Here is a 23,653-nt window from a genome sequence, read left to right on the forward strand (position 1 = left end):
TTATTGTCGTTTGGAGTTGCAGAAGTTGTACAAAAGTACCGCTTTTGGGCCAGGGTCAGTGAGTGCACTCCCCTATTTGATCCTTACCAACTCCCTGCCACCCCCCTAGTGGCACCCCCTTCGGCAGGGGGGGTACCGATCGATGACGTCAGAGGGGAGGGGGGGGTGTCTCATGTATTTAGGTTTTTCCTGACTGCATCAATTTATAGCGACAACCTATATACGAGGGGGGTACCGATCGATGATGTTATAGGAGATTCTCATGTATTTTGGGGTTTTCCTAGCTGCATCTTTTTGTAAATATTCCAACCGGTTCCAACCGGTTAGGAAAACAACACCGAGAAAGACATACCGTCCATATAGAGGATGAGCCCCTTAGGCTATACATTCCAGGGATTTCCCCATATTGCATCATCTGACCTAGTTGAAATACCGGTGCCAGATCCCTTTTTAAATGGGATTAAGGTGTTTGGGTTTTCCCCGATTGCATCTCGTTTAGAAATATCGAAACCGGTTTCAACCGGATCGGTGATGTTCTCGAATCTTCTGATACAATAACAACACAAATATGTACACCATTTTATTGTCTCTGTCAATAAAACAGACACGGATCAGAGAGCCACCCCACGTCCATTCATACAACGAATAGATAGCTCTCGCTATTAAAACCATACAGACTAGGTCACACACTTTGTATGTTAAAACGAACATTTTCCACGCATACAAAACTGAACTGTAATATAGCATTTCCAATAACGTATAGCATTACGTTCTTTATGCGTATGTAATAGCATTCCTCTCACTGTATGTGTGAATCAATCCCACATTTACATACGCTACCAACGGACATACATTTTTTTAACAAATATCGTGTTGTATACATTACAGCTTACAAAATTTCTCTTACAAGTTGTAATAGATTACCGTTTTACTATCCCGGTATAATAAATAAGTCTCCAGCTTACCGGGCCCTCAGTGATTCAAAATGACCTTGCCCGTCCAGGTCACGCCCTAAGGTCGGTCAGCTCCTTAGATGCGGTTAGGCTGTCACAGTTACATACAGCACGTGTACGGGAGCGTGGAACACGTCCTTTAAACAGCTTCACTGTCCTCCTATGTATGGCAAGTTGCAGTTTGAATATGCCTAAGGGTGCAGTTGCCCAAACAAGGAGTCCACTACTTGTACTCTAAACAATAGGGGGTTAATCCTCTATTGTTTATATATTAGTAGGATCTCCAGTCAGGTCAGTGGTGAAGGCTCAACGGACTGTCTACCTAATCATATTGTTCTAATGTCACGGTGTGGTGATCACCCTGTCCGTTGAGAGGGGATAAAACCATCTGTTGGAATTAGGTATATATGTTAATTGTTATTTCAAAGGTAGAGTCCATTTCATGATATGTAAACCTGTATTTTCACCTGTGGTTTCATGTTCACATCATCACCAGGAGTGATTTGTTATACCTGTTAAAAAATGTAAATTTCAAAGACAATAAAGCATCCGACTTAGCATCACGTTATCAGGTGAATAATAACCAATGTTAGCATAAAAGCCTGGCATGTATATATATACCTTTTAACATGTGTTGCCCTTGTACATAAGACAAACAGTCAAATTATAATTCATATTTATGACAAAATAAATTAATATTTAATTGCCATAATGCTCGCCTAAACTACATGCACATGAAAGGCATGACACAAACATCAACATTTTAACCAAAAACCTACATTTTTACCATTTTTTCAGAGAATTTGTTAACACTCGCTCCGCTCGGCCATCATAAAATATAAATACTCTATGTTATAAAATATAACCTGGAATAATACCGCAAACTCAGATGACAAAATGAATTAATATTATATTACCAAAATACTCGCCAAAACTATATGTACATGTAGATTCGCGTACATTATCAACTGAATCTACAGAAAAGCCCCACTAAAATAGTTTAGTATTACATCTTCAGAAAAAACAATCACCTCGCTCCGCTCGGGCGTGGAAGTATGGAAGTATGATTTTTCCAATCTCAGTAAAAAAGAAGATCTATATATTTTTGGTGGCAGAAATTAGTTTACATGAAGAACCGACATGACATGACAATTCTAAGTTTTAGAAAAGTGCAAAAATCTGTCTTTTTCTGAGTTTAATATTTTGGGCAACAACCAAAATTAGTTCCGTTCCTGCTCCCAATATTTACATGTATATACGAAGTGTTAATCTGTCCGCCGTAAATTTAGCCAGTTTGACAATTTCTTAAAGATACCTCTAAATCAACTTGACTGGCGTTTAAGGCGGTAGTGCATCACGACCAAGGCGCCATTGCATGGCAGTGCATGCGCATAGGCCCGTTCACGTTGTCAGTCACTAAAAGGTAGGTTTTAAGTTTATGTTAATCGTCCAAAACTATCATTGATCATATTGTGTTTTTTTGCCTATTTCTTTCTTGTCATTTTTGAAATAACATCTGTGACGAAAGAATCGTTTACAATTAAAACTGCAACGAATGACGTCATTGATAATTAAACCCCAATCAAGTGTAGAAGAAGGGCCTACCTTCTTGAAATAAACCTTCTTGTCAATAACATCTGAAATTCACAGGTATTTGAAATATAAAACGACTGAAGATAAGTGGTTGGATCTCAGGTACCTGATAATTTGTTACAGCTATATATAATTTTTTTTCGGTCAAAATGCCATCCCCAGTGATGAGGATATACTGGGGATGATAATGTATAACATACGTATATTATCATCATTGGGGTGGCGTTTTTACCGAAAATTGATCTAAACTCCTAAAACGAGTAAACGTACTCTAAACACCTTAGCTTAGGTCCAAATATATAGCTGTAACAAATTCTCAGGTTCCTGTGGATTGGATAAGTGTCTCTCGCACGTAACAGATTGATTTACCACCACATATACTGATACACATTTGTACAGATGGGTAGGCTAGAACAATGGATGTTAAGTGTTGTAAAGGGACACAGCAACAGTAGTCAGGGGACTTTTTCATTTGGATTGTTACTTTTCATGCTATTGTGTACTTTATTTTAATGATTGATTGGTAACACCATCAATAAATGCGAAGGTGAGGCTAGAGATTTAATAACGATATCACCATTTGGTGTGTAATGTGTATATCTAATGATGATCATTCATGATGTAGTGCTTCTTCAATCCTAAATAAGATGTTTAATAACGATAATGATAATTATATATTGTTTCTTCAATCCTGCACAATACTGTGATACTGTACTTTCGTTTAACCAGTCAGCTTTAAATCTAAATGGTCATTGTGTATACAATTATAGGACGAACACTTTCTGGTATGTAAATGATTCTTTATATCAATTTAAAATGACAAAAGAGCATATAGAAAAAGAAGTGATTCATTTATGTGTTACAAAATATTTTTCATCAACTAAATCATCATAAGCATCACCATCATCAACCTAATCATGATCAATAACTAAATCATCATCATCATCTAAATCATCATAACCACAACTATCACCAACTTAAGCATCATCATCAAACATATCATCATGAAATTAACTAAACCATCACCATCATCATCATCATCATCATCATCCCAATCCTCATGTCTAAATTTCAATGTTAGGTAGGGATGGTTTTGGTGTATTGACTCGGCGTCTCCTTTTCATTTCTTCAATTCTACTTTCCTTCTTTTCCCATTTCTCCCTCCGTTCTGTTAATCTTTTCTCTCTCTTCTGTCGAGCTCGTTCCATTCTCTCCTCCGTTGATATCTTGTTTGCATTTTCTGTCCTCGAAACCCTGGCTTGATTCGCCTCGGTTCTTCTTCTGATTTCTTCTGCATTTAATTTTCGAATGACCTTTGCTCTCTGTAAGCGGTCGTTGACCGTGTCCTTTTCGATTTCGCCATCTTTTTGTCGTGCTATTTTCATCAGCTTCTCTTCGAGTCGGACTCGCTTTTCTTTTTCTCTTGCCTCTCTTTTAGCTGCAGCTAATTCCCGTCTATGTTCTGATATACGGGTCATTTTTCCCTTTCTCCGTAAAACCTCATTCTTCACTATTTCCACGTCGGACTCACGTTGGGCGAGAGGCATCGTATCCGGAACACTTCTGGTGGTAAGGGGAGGTCATTTACGCGGTCTTGATGGAACTGCTTTTGTAGTATCACGTGCACATTGCGGTTCCCCAGGTAATTGATAAAACTCATCATCAGAGATTGACAGGTCTGCTATTTCCTCTTTCAAGTCTATAGTGAAGGACACGCCTCCTAATCCCTTATTTGGGATTATCCCCTCCTCCCGAAGCTGCATAAGAACCGTTTGCTCTGTCTTGCGTGCAAGATTAAGCATGGGCATGCCTTCGTTGACAGGAATTCCTACGGGGTCCCCGATATGAATTGTTTTAACCTGTTTTTAAGAATGAATAAAATGCAAAATAAATACATGTTTATGTGTATTCTTTAGATGAATTATTTTTCATTAAAATATTTGAAATCAAGCTCAAGTTTGTGTTCTCATTTTTAGATCTATTCAATTATTAATTGATCAGAACAGAGAAAGGAATTTTTAAACAGTGATTCCAAGGTTTCTATCTAGTGCTCATTTACATGACCGTTGACCATATATTGTGAATTTATTGGAATGCAGAATGTTGGTTTCCGGATATATCTATATAATGAGACTCGGAATTGGGGTAAATGAAGTTCAAACGTAGAGTGATATTTTTCTGAAGTTTAGTAGCCCGTTGCTCCAATATCATGGCAGTTCTCTGGACGGTTACTTCGGTATCTGTTAGGAAAGAGTTTCCCTTATCTATACGATCACGACAGAGAGGAATTAAGCGTCGTTAACTTTACCTTGGTCCGTCTATGATACCGTCCAAACAGCGCCCTCAATCGGCATCGTTTTGGTTTTTGTTCAAATTCGAGCGTCTTTGCGTAAGAGCATCCCATGATCTCCTGAAAATCGTTGTTAACAGCTTTCGCAAAATGGAAGAAACGTGCATAGAAACATGGTATTGTGACGTCATAATATTGATGAACCCACATGACGTCATAATAGGGTTACCCATCATCCATCTATCTGCTTAATCGTCTTTTGGTGATGCTGGAACCATTGATAACGTTAATCGCTACGATGTAAATATTCATATTCATCTTCATCTTTATGCCTTCCTCCGTCGATATCGACGATTAAGGAAGTCCGATGTAGGTAATGGCACGTGTAGCAGGGGCGACACTATACAACTATATAAGTAGCGTGCCTCCACTGGGGATCGAACCAGTGACACACAGCTTCCCAGGGCGCCACTCTACTGATTTAGCCGAAGGGAGGTCGGGTGGTGCAGTGAATAACGCACTCGCCTTTCACCAAGCCTCCCCGGGTTCGAATCTCCGATCGAACGTGAAAAGTTATGGGATCGACTGCCAAACCACGTCGGTTTCTCCGGGTACTCCGGTTTCCTCACACACTAAGCCCCATGCGCGTTAATATCCGGGCCATCAAGAGTGGTTAGTTTACGTTGAAATAAATTGTTTCATAATTTTTGTAAAAGAAATACAGTTTACAATTGGTTCCATTATTTTCTCTTCATCTGTCTCCGAGAGTCTACTGTCACCGAACTTAGTCAACATGTAACTGACTGAACAATTTTCATTCATTTATTTTATTTATTTATTTACTTTACAGTTTACTATTTTGTTGATGATTGTCACTTTCAGCTGTATTCGGGACTCAAAAGCTTCATTTCAAACAGAGAGCAAATGGTATTTGTGAAAGGTAAACATTGAAGTCGGACTTCAATAACATCGGGGAAATCCCAAGGATCCGTCCTGAGACCAATTCTGTTCGTATTATACATAAACAATCTTCTATATACTAGGGTACCTCAAGGATCCGCCCTGAGACCCATTCTGTTCGTAATATACATAAACGATCTTCCAGGTAATACCAACTCTACCGGCTACCTTTTTGCTAACAATACTAAAATGTTCAGAGCAATGCGTAGGCTTCACGTTGAGACGCTAACCAAGCGGATATAAAATGGATCTTGAGAGTTCCTACTGGAAAACGTTAACTTATGCACATCGGTCGTGCAATGAGAGAACGGAAATGTTACTTGAACAATGAATCATTAATTGAGGTATCCATAGATAGGATCTTGGAGGGTTTCTAGACGATGCCCTATCGTTTGAAGACCAAATAAGTGTGCAGATTAAAAAATGGCAAATTCAATGTTTGCACTCATCCGACGATGAAACACAGTATGGTACCTATACAAAACTAAACATATTGATATGTTGGAATGGTCCAAAGAAGTACAACGAAACAATTGCCGGAATATAGATCTGTCATATCCAGAGCAGCTTAATTAAACTAAATTTACTAAAACTTTTAGTACCTACTTTTAGCTTCAGACGTGCAAAAGGTGATGTTATAGAAACGTTCAAGGTAACGATCGAGTTGTTGTGATCGAAAAGCGTTTAGTGAATAACACACTCGGCTTTAACAAAGGCGGTCGGGGTTCGATTCCTCGATCGTACATGAAATGGTATAGAGTCACCTACCCGATCACGTGGGTTTTCTCCAGTTACTCCGGTTTCATTTCAACAGGATGGTAAAAAACCCATTAGATTCACTCTTTATGGTAGAGAGCACCCTCAGTTTCCTATGATATACAGGACTTTATAAGTTATTTCCCTTTTAAGTTATGCTACTTTTTCTGTAGTCTTATGGGAATGCAACTGTTTTGAATTGTTGCATGAAAGGATTCACCTACATTTGTAACAAATTTGCTCGTTAGTGCAGTGGATAGTCTACCGGCTTTACAATCTAGGGGTTCTGTGATCCTGGTCCCATAGTGGAAGTGTTTTTGTGAGGAAAAAAATCAAATAAATATTTGTCTTTTCAAATGAAGTAAATATAGTAAACGGACAAGGAAATCACAGTTTAAATAAATGTAATTCCTTTGCGAAGGAGATACAACAATGAGCAGTGAGAATCTACGTTTATGCACGCTGACGTTAAAGGTAGGTTAGTCGATTGGTCCATGTAGATATTTCCTCGTCTTAAACAACACCGGAACTTGATAAAGCAGTCAACAACTGCAAGCTGGTAAATTAATGTTTAACGAGGGTCAGAAAGGGCGTAGTGAGGTTTTGAAACGAGAGTTTAGCGTGCAACATAGATACATTTACACATCGATCGATTGGATACAAAGGAATTTATTGACCCACAGAAATAGGTCTGGTTAACAATGCATGATAGACCAGCCTGTGTGTATACAATGTATGATCTGTAGACTCCAATGGAATCAAACCTCGAATTGATAAAATATCAAGACACTCACCTCTAAAGATATATTTATAACAAATAAATAAATAAATAAATAAAAGCAGTATTTCTTGGTAGGTTATCCTATATCAAATAGATAAATGGATAAATAAAGATAAACCAATACATAGATAATTAAAATAAATAAAAGCAGTATTTCTTGGTAGGTTATCCTAGGTGATCATCAAATAAATAATGGAATAAATTAAGATAAATAAATAGATAATAAAAAAATAAGAGCAGTATTTCATGGTAAGTTATCCAAGCTAGATGACCATCAAAGGAAGCGATCGGCGACAAGGGACATTAATTGGTTCGTCAAAACGAGGGGGCAACAATTGAACTCAACCCAAGTTCTCCAGATGAAGCGTGATCTGCCCGTAATTTCGTTCTACTATTGTAATTTGCGAGTAAATTCGTTCTACTATTGTCATTTGCGAGTAAATTCGTTCTACTATTGTAATTTGCCAGTAAATTCGTTCTACTATGGCGCCAAAATGACTACTCGTAAAGAAGGTATGCTCCGTAAAGGTTAATCCCAGGGGCGTAGCTAACCCTTGTTCGGAGTGGATTTATTTAGGTTTTTGATTTGGGTGTAAATTGTCTGGCTACTGAGATTTATTTGAAAGTATCTCCTTCAGAAAAAAACCCTCGCTATTTTTAAAATACCTGATCAAACTTGAATATGTATGAAACCGAGATTGATGCCGCTCGCTAACTTAGTGGTGAAAGTCATGCCACCATTCGTCAAAAATTCTCAGAGTAGGAGTTCAATATGTGTCTTTTCCATTAGACACACCGATAATAATACCTCACAGGGACGTAACCAGGACTATTAGTATGTGGAAGCATACGAAGCGCGAAGCGCGGAGTAGGTTGTGGGTTCGGGAGGGGGGTTACCCCCCCCCCACCCCCCGATTTTTTTTTTTAATCTGGAATCCATTCTGGTGCAGTTTGAGACATAAAATACCAATCATTTCCATATTTGGCTTTTAGTATATTTTATCAAATGCGTAATAATTATTTCCATATGAACAAGGATCATTTTCGTTAAAAAGTCAATAAAAGAAACAATATCAATGAGATAATGAATTCACTGAGGGCCCAGGATTATATGAGTTGTTAAAGTTTATCACATACAGTTCTGCGATGTGATCCTTGTAAATGTTTTGTTGGTAACTCGGCGACAGAGGGCTTACCCCTCTGGTCAACTGTCCTTGTTGGACATGTTACATTGCGGGATCTAACTACAGATGTAAACTTAAAGTACCTTGTTGGAAAGTTGAAATGTATGCCCTCTCCCATTTCAGCTCCAACAAATCAGTCATGGTTTTGGTATCAAATGTTAATTTGGACCCAAGGTCCCGGAAGGGTGGTGTCCGTGCTGGGAGCTTAAAAGCGGGACTCACTGCACCCGGATCGCTGCTACTGCTACTAGCTTGGATCGGAACAGGAGAGGTTGGGATAGGGCTCTGTCCACTCTCTGGTTCAGCTTGCTTTGTAGTCTCACGTCTTGGTACGAAAAACGAATCAATTTCCCTTGTATCAAACTCATTACGAATGCTTGTGTTGTTCTGAACGTTAAACCCAAACGTCGGTTGAATCCGGAGTTGTGCACGGTAGGAATCGAGGTCAAATTAAAAGAACCTGATATACGTAGACGATCATGCGCCCGTTATCTAAAAAAAAGTTTCTTGAAAAAATTACGTGGAAGCCCGTGCGTCCGTGCGTACGCCTGGTTACGTCCCTGCCTCAGCTGCAGAGGAATCCACTAAATTTTTAAACAGAAAAACAAAACAAAATGCTTGATTTAACAAATTGTCCCCCTAATAAGGCATAACCCTGGACCTTCTCCTACATAAATCCATTCCGAACAAGGGCTAGCTACGTTGAATACCATCTTTACGAGAAGTCATGTTGACGCCATTATTGTGTTCGTTAACAGGTTACCGTTCGATCGTTTTGGATGGGTCCGCGTGAATGATGTAAACACGTCCGTGTGTTAAATTGATGATACATTTTTATAGGTTTACCAATATATATTAATCCCGCGGTAAAAGTCAGCGCCTTTGTTGTACAAGCTTAAGCTTGTTAACAATCTGATCACGTCTATTGAACGTTGCTCGCTCGCTTGCCCACTCCGTCTCTTCATCCCTTACTCACTCACTCACTCCCTCCCTGACTAAATCGATTCCCTAAATATCACTTACATGTACAACTGTTGTGGATTTTAGCTCTTTTCTCCCCTGTTGACTTAAATATGCAGTAACACATTTTACCGGATGTTCATTATGTCCTAATTATTTACATCATTGCCCCAGATTTTCTTCTAATGATCCATGTGTTCATTCAGCCCTGTCCACATCTGTTTGCATTGTCCTTTCCACAGGGGCCTGATAATTTGTTATAGCTGTATTTGTACCTAAACTGACGTGTTTTCGGGGTATAGATCAACTTTCGGTAAAAGTGCCATTCCAATGGTGGAATATCATTGGGGTGTTCAAATTACTATGAACACCTTAGTTTAGGTCAAAATATAGCTGTAACAAATTATCAGGTCCCTGTGGTCCTTTCCACGCAGTACAGTTTCTGTTCTCTTTGTCCTATCCGTGTGATGTCGTTGTCTCCTATGTTTGTTTTATCCTATCTATGTAAAATAACACTGTCTCTAAACCTTTTAGTTGCTTTCGATATATGTCTTTAGAGTTTCTAATAAACACTTTAGGCCAAATATGACCTTTTGAGTCGTTAAGCCTGAACGAACAAACTAACAAACAAACTTTGTCTCTGATGTTCATTTTGATCTATCCACAGAATACATTGTACTTGGTGTTTTATTTTATCATATGATAGCATCCGCGATACACTCGAGAGGTTACGTTCACTTACGCTCTCTGCACCCCTGGAATATGTCATAGCGAAATTGAAGGCACACTGCTAGCTATTTGATTGGTCTTATGTGAAAATAAACCCTGACCAATCGCTTAAAGATTACAGAGGATCGATAACTGACTACAAAGTCAGTCAATTTCACCATTACGCGACCGAGAGATTATTTTGATGTACGTCTGATACACTTGATGGCACCCATTGAGCCTTCGATTTTGTCATGACATATTCCAGGGGTGCAGAGAGCGAAAGTGAGCATGACCCCTAGAGCATCGAGGACGATGATGTATTGCCCGGAATTTTCATACATGAATATATTTACTCTGACCAATTGAGTACAATCCTTCGATTGTCAGCTAAATACAAATATATTGAAGTGCCTTTTAATGAGATTTTTCGACTTTAGTGTTTTGACGTCAGTCATCCAGTCCATGTTCCTGCTAACAGAAATGTTAGATAACGCCCAAAGAGAAGCTATCCGTATTATAACTGGACTTCCATCATATGCGAGATTTGAAGATTTACTTTTTGAAACTGGTCTAGAGACTCTTTAGAACCGAAGAAAACGTAGAAAACTCCAACTTTCGTATAAAATGCACAACAAATTAACTCCGGACTATTAAAATGATTTGAAACAATAATGATTACAAAATTCTTCCTTTCAGGTTTTCTCTAACAAATTCATCTTTTATACCTTTAACTCTTCGCAGTTGGAACTCATTGGACCTTTCAGAACGATCATTGACTACTTTACATCCCTTTAAAAACTCGTTAACTTCAAACGTACTATCTTATCCGCCAATCTACTTAGGTTTCAGTGAACGTAACTTAAACATTTTGCATACAAAACTTAGACATCAGTGTTGTCCACTTAAATATGATCTGCATAGAGTAAATCTTGTTGATAGTGTATTTTGTTATTGTGGCCATCCCTTTGAAAATGCCTTTCACTTTTGTTTGAGAGTGCTTACTTTTTAACAACGAAAGACGCATCCTGCTCTAACATTTGAATACCTTGTATGTTGATTTTGATTTAGAATTACTTTGTTTTGTGATACTCAACTTTCGGTAGAAATCAATACAAACATTTTAGACAAGTGCATCATTACATCAAATCCAGCAATAGGTTTTGATAATAATAATTATCTTTCGTTATTTTTATTTATGTGTTATGAAATTGCATTTCATTATTTTGCCTGATTTCTTTGTTACATTGATTTTGTTCATTATGAAATTAATATACCAAGCTGCATGTCATAAAATTTGTATAATTTATAATTTATTCAAATGCGGATCCTTTTCTCAGTTTACACCATTTATTTTCTAGGTAACCGTCCGTTTTTAAAATTTTCAAATTGTGATCTAGGGTTGATGAGCTGTCTCTCAATCCGATATTTGAAATCTCTGTGTCATTTTTCTCAGTAAGAATCTTATTAACTCTTATAATGCATCTCGCCCCAATAAATCTTCACTTCGCAGGCGTTGGTAAAAGCGCTGTGCCTATTTCCCCAAAGATGAAACTGTTAGTGCGCGCGTGCCACCGTGTACTTATACAGGTAGCTCTATCGGAATCCTGTGTCTAAGAATAGATTAATATAAACAGCCGAATTCAAGGCATGGCCATTGATACACGCGTTTCGCGATAAAGACTTAACAAAATGCTTTTTTCGCGTTATTTCTATGAATTTAAAACAAATAAAACGCTGTATGTAACACAAGATCGTACAATCATTACCAACAAGTTTTGAAAGGATTTTATTTTCATTTCTACTGCCTGTGTCATGCCATTATCTGCTTTCTTACAAAACACACAACTTTATTATATTTTTTCCTGTACCTATGAATAGCAAAATGATATATATAATTTTCGATTAGCATGTCTTACACGTGTACTGCGATCCTTACTTTGTGCTGCAGTCTTCCTGCATTTCAAACAAATGAGACTATTCTCAACGATGAATTTCCCCGTATTTATGGCAATATATTTGCGATAATAACACTTCATATTTTTTGCTTGGCATCTTTTTATTCTGACGCAACAATCCCACATTTGTTTTTGTATTTTAGCATCATTTGTTTGTGTTTAAATAAAAGATACAATTGTTAGTGCCAATTTGAGGGTAAAACGATTCATAAATATCTTTTAAGATGTCTACAAAGCGTAGCTGTACTGTACAGGTGTACAGTGATTTGTTGACATGATTCCATAGAAGATAAATCAATAAGCATGTTATTACAAGAGGCCCAAGGGGCTTAGTGGTCACATGAGTTACATTTTAAGTACTAGTAGCTCAATTTCATTGTTGAGATGTACCAAATGTGGAAAACAACATTTAAACAAAGTGAAATACAATAATTGTCATGTCACCAAAGGATAAGACCTTAAACAAGAGGCCCAATGGGCCTCAATCGCTCACATGGTATTAATCTCACATTTGTAATCTTAAAAGTGGACTAAAATACAACTACAGGAGAATATCAGTGTTTGATTCATAAGAACCTATTAAAAGATTTAAACATATGACGCCTGTGACCTCGAATAACAAACAAGGACATTAGGTTAAACAGAATTTATAGTCTTCCAACCCAGCATGCTTCTAGCAAATATCCTTACCCTGGAACTTTTGGTTATGCAGAATAAATCGATTTTAGATTAAAACATATATTGACCACTGTGACCTTGAATATGGGCGAAGGTCATTAATTTTAACAAACTTGGTAGCCCTTCATCCCAGCTTGTTAATGGCCTAATATCATCACCCTTGGCTTTTTGATTAAGAAGAAGTCAAGACACTCAAAGGTTTGAAACATATTTGACCCCTGTGACCTTGAATAAACTTGGTAGCCCTTCATCCCAGCATGCTACTGGCCAAATTAAAGCAACCCTAGGCCTTTGGGTTATTCAGAAGAAGTTTTTTTTAAAGATTTTAACATATTTGACCCCTGTGACCATGGATATAGTCAAGGTCATTTATTTGAACAAACTTGGTAGCCCTTCATCCAAGCACGTTACTGGCCAAATATCATCACCCTGGGCCTCTTGGTTATTCAGAAGAGGTTGTTTAAATGTTTGAAACATATTTGACCCTAGTGACCTTGAATATGATTCAAGATAAAACCCACACATGCTTTTATTCCATCTTGCATGTATTGATAACAAGCAAATTTGTAGAATTTATATCCCCCCCTTTCAGGACATAGTGTAGGTAAACATTATTGAGGTTAGGTTTAAACATGTGAGTATCGTGCTGTTGAGACATAATGTATAGCTTGAAACTTGAGTTATTAAGTGGAAACTGCAGATAATGACTCTGCCAAATTGATTAAAGTGGTTTTCAAACTTGGTCGAGCCCTAAATGTATTGAACCCTGTTACTAAGTTTGAAGACAATCGGAAACTATTTGCGAAAGTTAATGAAGATAAGGATGTTTTTTTGTTATTCAAGGGGCCATAACTCCGCCAAATGGGGTTCGCTAAAAGTGGTCATCAAACTAGATCGAGCCCTTAAGGCATTTAACCCTGGTACCAAGTTTGAAGAAAGTCAGTTAACATTTGTTGTAGTTATTGCACGGAAACGAAGCGCGACAGACAGACAGTACCCAAATTAATATCCCACGTTTCGGTGAAAGTGGTGGATAAAAATCTATGAGATGGATAGACCATGACATTAATTAATTAAATAATTTGAAGTTCTCACATTTTAGTTCGTAGGTCGTCTCAAAGCGGTTCACAAATTATTATCCTTGGTTATAGAGCCTTTGCATCCAGCCAATATCTTTCTTAACTCCCAGGGGAGCGTACAGCCGGTGCTGCCATTTCCGCGCTCACAGCTAGCATTCAACAATTCTAGCGTTGCCCAACCACGTACTAATTTACAGCCGAGTAGACTGGAACAAGCGGAATAAATTATCTTGCTCAAAGATCCAACACAGTACCATGACATGACTGGAACCCATTTGGTCACGAGCCTAGTGTCCTACCACAAGACTACCAGTCTGTTCTACACTGTCACTTAATTAACCTTACTGTGCCCTACCTTACAATAACCAACAACACCATACCTGCGATTGCCTGTCACACAGAAGCACTGGAGTGGCGTTTAATCATGGTCACATCAAATTAATACACATCGAAATCCCATACATGCATATCTTTCGCTTTGCACAATCCTATTAACTAAACCTTGCAAATGCACCTTGTACGTTGAAATGCATCCTGGGCTAAAAACCAGAGAGAAAACTACATGAGTCCAAAAACTCTGGAAAACCGTGGTCGCCTATCACTATATAAATCCTGATAGCTTATTCTCTAAAATATCTGCAATCGGTTAACTTTGATTTATGGACAAATGCCACAAAATGTAATTAAACTATTTATCGCTACAGTAAGCAGTCTAGTTCTCGAAACAAACTATCCGTGCATCTGTACTCATCCTATACACTACAAGTATTAAAATATTAATACTATTTATAATATTTGCTGAAAAATATTAATGAAAGAAACCCAACCGTCTGGGTCAGGTTCAACAGGATAGAATGACCCACTTTCACACTCTCCCACCCTATACCGTCACCTGCACGTGCAACAGCCCCTCGTTACACCCAGCCAATCAGATTACAGCTCCTAGCGAATACGAACAGACATATATTTCTTGCTTTTACTGCGAACCGCAGGAAAATACCAGTCTGTTCTACACTGTCACTTAATTAACCTTACTGTGTCCTACCTTACAGTAACCAACAACACCATACCTGCGATTGCCTGTCACACAGAAGCACTGCTAGAAAAATCAAAGAACGGGAAATTTGAATGACCGACTACTAGCTCTATCTGATTCGTATATTTTTGATAATGTAATAATAATAAATAAATAGCTACAAATTTACAGCCTTGGTTACCTCCAACCGCTTCTCAACAGAATCCTCAACGTAACCATCTTTAGCCCTGTCGCTTCTCCAGCGACCATGTCTCTTCCAACACCTCTCGTTAACTGTTGATCTAGCCACTGTGGAAGCCCTGGAGGCTCTCGAGTGCAAATCTAAATTTGCCTGTGCACCACACACTTCCTTTAGTCTTGCTAGAATTGTCTCCCTTGCTCTGGTATAACTAATGGCCTTGCTCTTGTGTATCAGTGCACACTTCGAACCTGATCTGTAAGCTGGTTTAAATAAAAAATCTTTTTCCTTTAAATCTATATCTGCTACTTCAATATACTTTCTTAGCATCTTACATTGACAAGCTACTGTGACCCCTTCTGCTACCAGGACCTTGTTACCCTGCCTGTTCTGGTAAGTCTTACTTTTCTGAATATATAATTCCAAATGCCCCTCTGTAAAATTAACATCTGTACCTCTCAAATTGCTCACCTCATTGAACCTTAAAAATCCTGCATAACACAAAGTAATCATGGATAGATCCCTAAGTACAAGTAAATCTCTCGAACTTTCATACTTCTTACATAAATCAATGATGTTTTCTGTGGAAATAATGTCTTTCTTTCTAACTGGTACACTGTTCTGTCTCTTGGCGGATTCCAAAATGCCAGACACAAAATGATTGTCAGTTGGATCCATTAATCCTCGTAACTTGTGTGCCCACTTTATGGCATAGAATGCACCCTGTATAGATGTGAATGAAACATGATCGTTCAGCAACTTTGTGATGTATAAAGCCACATGGATAGGTTGTCCTGGAATAGCACATGCACCTTCTGCTGTGATAAATCTTTCCCACTTTTGAAAATCTCTATATTATTTTGAATTTGTGCTGTCACTTCTGGATTTAACTAAATGTGTAGACATACTCTCCGCCAGGTTCCTTATGTTCCCCGTCAAACATCCTCCTTTTGACACTTCAGTATGTATAGCCTCCTGGATCCCTAGGCCTGCAAACATACATTTATGCTATGATACGCACAGCCACCATTTTAAATCTCGTCTTCCTGTCCCCAAAAATACCATTCTTTCCAAGCCCCTTTTTAACAATACTAGAGTCCAATACTTTGAATTCTTTCACAAAATCCTTAAAACCATTTTTGCTATGAATTTTTGGCCAAAACGGTGCAGATTTCCACAACGGAATTATCAAAGTTCCCCTTGCTTTCTCATCTACAGCCTTCTTTACTGTTTTACAAATCAGTCTTGGAGGTGGAACCCATAGACTCACTCCAGAACCCCATGGCTGTTCAAAAGCATCAATCCCCCTTGTACCAGGTACCCACCACCTTGAATTAAAACACACACATTTGGTATTCAAATTATTTGCAAACCTGTCACATGTGTGAGTTCCCCAAATTGCCTCTAGCCACCTAAATGTGCGATCCTCTACGCACCAATCATCACTATCTCTGACTCTGCTCAATTCATCAGCTGTCACATTTCTATCTCTCCTAACCCAAAATGGTTTGATACAAATACCTTTCTCTTCACATGTATTATGTATGTCGACTGCAATTTCATGCAGACCTGGCTTTCTACTGCCTTTCTCAACAATCTTGACAACATTCTGGTTGTCTGTGTGCCACTGCACTATATGCCCTTCCAGGCATGCTCCTTTAGAGTTCAGCATTCGCCTGACTGCCTCTAGCTCTCTCCATGTCGAGCTCTGCTCGCTCTCATATAATGACCATTTTCCAAAATAATGACCAGTTTCCAAAAACAAAAGAGTTCTCCTCCTGCACTCTATACCCACCATAACCGTCGCCAGAAGCATCCGTGAACACAAGTTAGTTATAGTCCACGTCAGTTACGTTACTTATGTTTATTCCATTTACATCCCAAATTTTCTTTTGCCAGAAATTAATTTCCCTTTCTGCGCCCTCACTTTCTACCACCGGGGCATTCCAACTTGCCTTACTGTTTATGGAACCAAATATCTCTTTTGTTTGTAACTCCACCAGCCTACCTACTGCCGGATACATCAACACTATCTGCCCTGCCATACCTGCTAGCTCCTTGACAGCAATAATATTGCTGCTTATCAATTTGCGTTGTAATTGTGCTATAACACAACTTCTTTATTCTTTGATCCGTCACATAAACCTTACCTTCATTCATCTGCCATCTCAGGCCCAACCAAATCAGCTCCCTCTGGGGCTCCCAGTTACATTTCTCATGTGCAATTAAAAATCCTGCACTTTCCAAATCTTTCTTAGCTTTTATATTGAAAGCTGTGGCTCTCTCTTTTCCATCAGCCCCTCCAAGCCCATCATCTAGAAACATCACAGTGCTCTCCCCTTGTTCCCTCCAATACTTTACCACTGCTCTTGTTACCTTGGTGAATATGTAACCTGCACTAGATATACCAAATGGCAACACATTAAAGCAGAAGTATCTACGTCCTGTCTCGAAATCCCATGCAAACCCCAAGTATGTCCTATGCTCTTCGAATATCTCAATATGGTGATAGGCTGATTTTAAATCAAAACCAAAAATAAAATCTCCTTCTGAAAAAATATCTTTGGCTACTACATTGTCTTCATATTTGAATTTCGACTTGTAAATATGAGGATTAATGTGCCTACAGTCTAGGACCATTCTCATTTTTCCTTTGTTCTCTGCAACTGTTAACGGATTTACAACATACGGCTTATTCTCAAATTCCGAAAAACAACCTTTCTCGAGAAGCTTTGCTATTTCCTGCTCTACAAAATCTCCATGCTCTCTCGCTGACCGATTATTTTTAATTTCATCTGGACCTGGTAATGTGACTAACGGAATTTTATATCCCTCTCTTTTAACCTCCAAAACGGCCTTATCTGAGCCCATACCAACCCAAAAATTATATGTTCTTTTCAATCTGCCCACTGGCGAGTCTACTTTCACTTTCCCACAAAAAATGTGTTCAGAGCTCTCATCTATTCTCTCTTTCTCAATACTTATCTTAGCATTTCGATCATCCACGTTCCTGAGTATCTCCCTGCACTCAAAACGCCAATGCCCCGGCTTCCCACAGCTAAAGCAGATCCCGGGACGACGCGCTGATCCATTCCCACTCTTATTTCTCACTCCATCCACATTATTCCCTTTGACTTCCGGTTCCGGGGCCTGGGCGTAGGGGTGCGTTCGACGGGGCTGTGCTCTGGTTCTCCTCTGCATCATCTGTTGCTTAAACTTCTTCTGTGCTCTGTTCTCTGCTTTCACCATCCTTTTTTCATCCTCTGAATTGTCTGCCAACTCCTTCTTTTCATATTCAGAAACAGTCCTCCAACCAAACTCTGAACTATCGGCAATTTTAATTAATTTCTGTCTGTGGTCCAAAATATCAATAGATTTAGATATCATGTCCATGGCCTCTTTTCCATCTTTTTCCTTCAACGCTGCTTCTGCCTCCTTCATTGCCTGCCTCACCTTTGTATTCACTTTGTGCTGTTCTTCATTACCTTTTTTAATAAACTTGTACGAGTCCTTTGTCATTGTCTCAAACTTCGCCAACTGTACCTCGCTCAAAACTCTCTGAGAATCTGCTATATGTTGCTGAAAACCGTCTAACTTTGCTGTCATTATACGCTCCAAATTCTCCATCATGTTTGTCTGTGCTACCTACATAGCTTGCGCTACCGCCGGCTCCATCTTCTTACTGTATAGAAACCCAACCGTCTGGGTCAGGTTCAACAGGCTAGAATGACCCGCTTTCACACTCTCCCACCATATACCATCACCTGCACGTGCAACAGCACCTCGTTACACCCAGCCAATCAGATTACAGCTCCTAGCGAATACGAACAGACATATATTTCCTGCTTTTACTGCGAACCGCAGGAAAATACCATGCCTCCTATCAAGATACGTTCGATCAAAAACAGAAACAAAGAAAACAAGTGAAGTTCAGGATTTCAAATTTATTTGTATCACATATTTAACAATTTTTCACAGCTTTGGTTATTTATCAATCATTTTAGTATATATGTACTATATATATATAGGTATGGTACTTACAAAGCTAAATAATGCAAGTCGTTATACAAAAAGGACACTTAGAGAGGAAAAAAGTTCAGGAAGGTAACCTCAGAATTAGCATTGCGACCACAGACCATCGGACATTGTACCACAGAATTATCACTGTGACCTCAGACCATTGGACATTGTACCACAGAATTATCACTGTGACCACAGACCATCAGACATTGTACCACAGAACTAGCATTGTGACCCCAGACCATCAAACATTGTACCACAGAACTAGCATTGTGACCACAGACCATCAAACATTGTACCACAGAATTATCACTGTGACCTCAGACCATTGGACATTGTACCACAGAATTAGCATTGTGACCTCAGACCATCGGACATTGTACCACAGAACTAGCATTGTGACCACAGACCATCAAACATTGTACCACAGAACTAGCATTGTGACCACAGACCATTATACATTGTACCACAGAACGAGCATTGTGACCACAGACCATCAGACATTGTACCACAGAACTAGCATTGTGACCCCAGACCATCAAACATTGTACCACAGAACTAGCATTGTGACCACAGACCATTGGACATTGCCTAGGGGTGATGTCTCTCATGAAGTGGACCAAACCCTTATGTACCACAGAACTAGCACTGTGACCACAGATCATCGGACATTGTATCACAGAATTAGCATTGTGACCACAGACCATCGAACATTGTACCACAGAATTAGCATTTTGACCACAGACCATCGGACATTGTACCACAGAACTAGCATTGTGACCACAGACCATCAGACATTGTACCACAGAACTAGCATGGTGACCACAGACCATCGGACATTGTACCACAGAAATAGCATTGTCACCACAGACCATCAAACATTGTACCACAGAATTAGCATTGTGACCACAGACCATCGGACATTGTACCACAGAATACCAGACAATTTATCATCACCAAATTCCCAGCACTAAGGAAGAAAATCGGACAGAAAATCAGACAATTTTTAATCACCGAAATCTCAGCAGTGTTGCAATCCTGATGCACAAAGCTGGATGGCAAAGGTTTAAAAACAATGAAATGAAGGCGGCGACAAATCTAGGAAATGCGAGGGGGAAGTGTCCCCTAATTTGGTCAATTTTCATTTGAAAATGTACCATACCAGAGTGTTCAAATTTACCCTACATCTAGATCTGTCACCAAATAAACAGTTTAACAATGGGCAAGTGAGCTAATAAAATCCAAGGCCCAAGGATACTCCAGACTAAATTAAAATAAAATTCCTTTATACCTACGCTAGAAGAAGGATTTAAAAAGTTTTACCTCTATTTTCCCTATTGTGCCCCTCTCCTCTGCCCCTATGGGGGCCACACCCACCGATTATACAAAATTGAGTCCCCTAAGCCTAAGTTAAAAGTTTTACATCTATTTCCCCTATTGAGCCTTACTCCTCTGCCTGCAGGGGGGCCAACCCAACGTTTATACAAAATTGAGTCCCCTTGGCCCAAGGATGAACCGGACCAAATTTAGTTAAAATCCACCAAGCTGTTCAGGACTAGTATCATTTTAAAGGAAAAATTGACGGACAGACGACAGACGCTGCACCATGACATGAGCTAAAAATGTTCTGAAATCTGACAATAAAAGAAATTTTGTCAAAATTGTTGTGAGGACAAAATTATTTGAAATATGCGAGTATGGTATGAAAACCAACCTAAAATATCAATGACATGATATAAAAGCATACTTTCAGCAACAAATCAGCTTTTTCAATGATTTGTGTCAAACCAATTAGTCTAATCAATCTTCAATTAACAAATACTGATTGTACAGAAACAGAAAAAAGTACATTTTCAATAAATACATGTGATTTGTCCATTGTATCAAACATGTTCAGCGACAGAAAACCCCAATAATTACTTCTTTCACAGGACAGTCAGTGCCAAAACATTGAGAAAGGCAACAGAAATGGATCTGGGTAAATGTAAATATCTAAAGCATATGGTGGTCGATAAAGTTTTAAAATCATAATTGCAACAACATATTTAGCGTAACTGAAACCAACCACCATACACGACTTCGTACAGTATTATTTATGCTTTCAAATGTACAAGTACAATAACATGATTTCGCCAGTTGTAGAAGTGGTGGTTTTGAACTTATTTGGTCTGCAATGTTACTGGATTCCAAATATCTATTGTCATTTTGAATTAGTAAATTTCACATTCTAGCGAAAACAGCCATTGTAAAAAAAGCATACAGTAAAATAAACAACTAATGTATGCTTGTGGATTAATTGGAAGATGACTTTCCGTCAACAATAAAAATAATTGTTTGAGTTTTGAGTGGCTTCTATGTATGTGCACTTGTCACATGAGTACTGGTATGTGTATGTGTGGTTAGGGGGTGGGGGCAGGCCTAGGGAGGTATTAAAGCTGATTATACCATTGTTTTACATCTGTAACTTCCATCCCTCCGCTAAATTGCACTTAATCCTTTCACCACTGTAGACCAGAATGGACTCACCCAGATAAATGTATGGTAGAGTCTACTAAAGTTACCTAGGGGTGAAAGGGTTAACATACCTGTACCACAGGGGGATTCTGTAGTCTGAATAATTATGCGAACAACATTCAGAGAATTAGTGAAAAAATCCCAAGAATAAGCTTAAATGAAATGAGCTAGGTACAGAATTTTCATCCAGATTTGCACCAAGGATCCACTGTTTAAAATGCTATTCCAGACACCCATACTAAGGTAATGAAATGCTGTTAGGTACAATTTCCCAAGGCCAAAGGTCAAAGGTGTAGGGAACACTGCGGGGAAAATAGCTTTGGCTGTTCACTGATAAGACATGAAACATCGGGGGACGATACCTTTCACAGAAATTAACCTCATGAGGTTAGGTCAAATAATTCCAGCAAAAATAGTTTTGATTGGTAGAGCATGTCATGTGATCACCAACAATTTCAGTTCAAACTTGAGCAGGGTTTCAGTTCAAATACTAGTAGAATCCCAACTCTCTCAGATGGGAATACACTGGGAGTTGAGTTAAAGTCAAGCCCAGCCTGAGCTTAAACTCAACTATTGGTGACACATGGGCCAGGTCCCTCAGTACCAATCTATTGCAAAAATGTTTGATTGTTGCTATTCTACACTTTGCATAACTCCGATACAGAAACACACATGCATACAGTAGGATAATGTCATTATTACTATAATATGACCACAAATACCACAAACAGAACTCCTTATAGGACCCAACTTACAAGTTCATAAAACACGGCTCTTTGGAAGATCATGGACACAATTAACGGAAAACTGTGACAAAAATCGCAACAAAATAAAAGGTGAATTCTAAATTAATTTGCCTGTGCTAATTAAACTTCCTGTATACCCAAGGATATCTTCACTCAATGAAAACTGTTGTCAAATTGATGAAACTTTTTACCTTATTCAACAAAGACCATAATTGTTCTAAGTAAAACCTATTGTCTTGAAATATTACATTTTCATCTTTCATCATCAACCAATGCAATCAGAGTAATTGCAATCATCTTTACAGAAATATAAAATACACCTTAAACGAAAGATTGAAGTTTTGATTTTAAACCTATTAGTCCTGTAACGAACTCCTGGCTAATCTCAGTTTTAAGAATCTTACGAGTACAGTTTTATAAAATCGAGCATTATAACAAGGATACATGTAGATCAACAATGCTATAAATACATATTTACTGTATAATGTTATATATTTAGTGTGTAACATTACATATTTACTGTGTAATGTTATATATTTAGTGTGTAACATTACATATATACTGTGTAACATTACATATTTAGTGTGTAACATTGCATATTATTTACTGTGTAACATTACATATTTACAGTGTAATATTACATATTTACTGTGTAACATTATATATATACTGTGTAACACTACATATTATTTACTGTGTAACATTACATATATACTGTGTAACATTACATATTTACTGTGTAACATTACATATATACTGTGTAACATTACATATTTACTGTGTAACATTACATACTTATTGTGTCAATTGTGTAAAAAAATGAGACAATGACGGGTTGCATACATTGTAATTGAATTTGTCAAAGGGCCAAAATGGATTAGCTTGATTTTTTTTCCAGAAATAATTTTATGGTTGTGTCACCAAGAAATCAGGTCTGGTTTTTGGATCAATCACTGCAGTATAAGAAAATATGTGGATAAGTTTTAAAAAAAGGGCAAAACATGGTATTTCATAAAAATAATAACTAGAGCTCAGATTTTCAAAACATGGTTGTTGCAACTATATGTATTCTGCTTGGTAATATGTGAATTTAGACATTTTAAAATCTATTGGTAAAGTTTTAAACTTCATTTAAAATAACTACAAATAGAAATGCAGAAAGTGGAGCACCTTGCAATATGCATCTGCCCAACATTTTTCTCTGCACAAACAATCAAGCATATCCAATTTGTCTCACAGAATCATTTCAGTTGGCATCC

The 23,653-nt window shown here is 38.2% G+C and overlaps 2 protein-coding genes across 2 annotated transcripts; both read right to left on the reverse strand.

Annotated features, from left to right (window-relative positions):
* Positions 1-3,336: 3,336 nt before the first annotated feature.
* On the reverse strand, positions 3,337-4,981 carry LOC110450873 (ribonuclease Y-like). The gene is made up of 2 exons (XM_021498646.1): positions 4,855-4,981; positions 3,337-4,405 (listed from the first exon to the last, which is right to left on the reverse strand). The coding sequence occupies exon 2, from the start codon at positions 4,091-4,093 to the stop codon at positions 3,611-3,613; it is 483 nt and encodes a 160-aa protein (XP_021354321.1). The 5' UTR covers positions 4,094-4,405; positions 4,855-4,981; the 3' UTR covers positions 3,337-3,610.
* An 11,040-nt stretch (positions 4,982-16,021) lies between these two features.
* LOC110450839 lies at positions 16,022-19,037 on the reverse strand. Its single transcript, XM_021498606.1, has 2 exons — positions 18,100-19,037; positions 16,022-16,103 (listed from the first exon to the last, which is right to left on the reverse strand). The coding sequence occupies exons 1-2, from the start codon at positions 18,742-18,744 to the stop codon at positions 16,098-16,100; spliced, it is 651 nt and encodes a 216-aa protein (XP_021354281.1). The 5' UTR covers positions 18,745-19,037; the 3' UTR covers positions 16,022-16,097.
* Between the last annotated feature and the right edge of the window lie 4,616 nt (positions 19,038-23,653).

The sequence above is a fragment of the Mizuhopecten yessoensis genome, unplaced genomic scaffold (genome assembly GCF_002113885.1).
Source record: "Mizuhopecten yessoensis strain PY_sf001 unplaced genomic scaffold, ASM211388v2 scaffold5519, whole genome shotgun sequence".
Taxonomy (NCBI): domain Eukaryota; kingdom Metazoa; phylum Mollusca; class Bivalvia; order Pectinida; family Pectinidae; genus Mizuhopecten; species Mizuhopecten yessoensis.

What these genes read in the sequence shown, in the direction of transcription:
- LOC110450839 (XM_021498606.1), bottom strand. Translation starts at nt 18,744, where the DNA reads ATGATGGAGAATTTGGAGCGTATAATGACAGCAAAGTTAGACGGTTTT.
- LOC110450873 (XM_021498646.1), bottom strand. Translation starts at nt 4,093, where the DNA reads ATGCCTCTCGCCCAACGTGAGTCCGACGTGGAAATAGTGAAGAATGAG.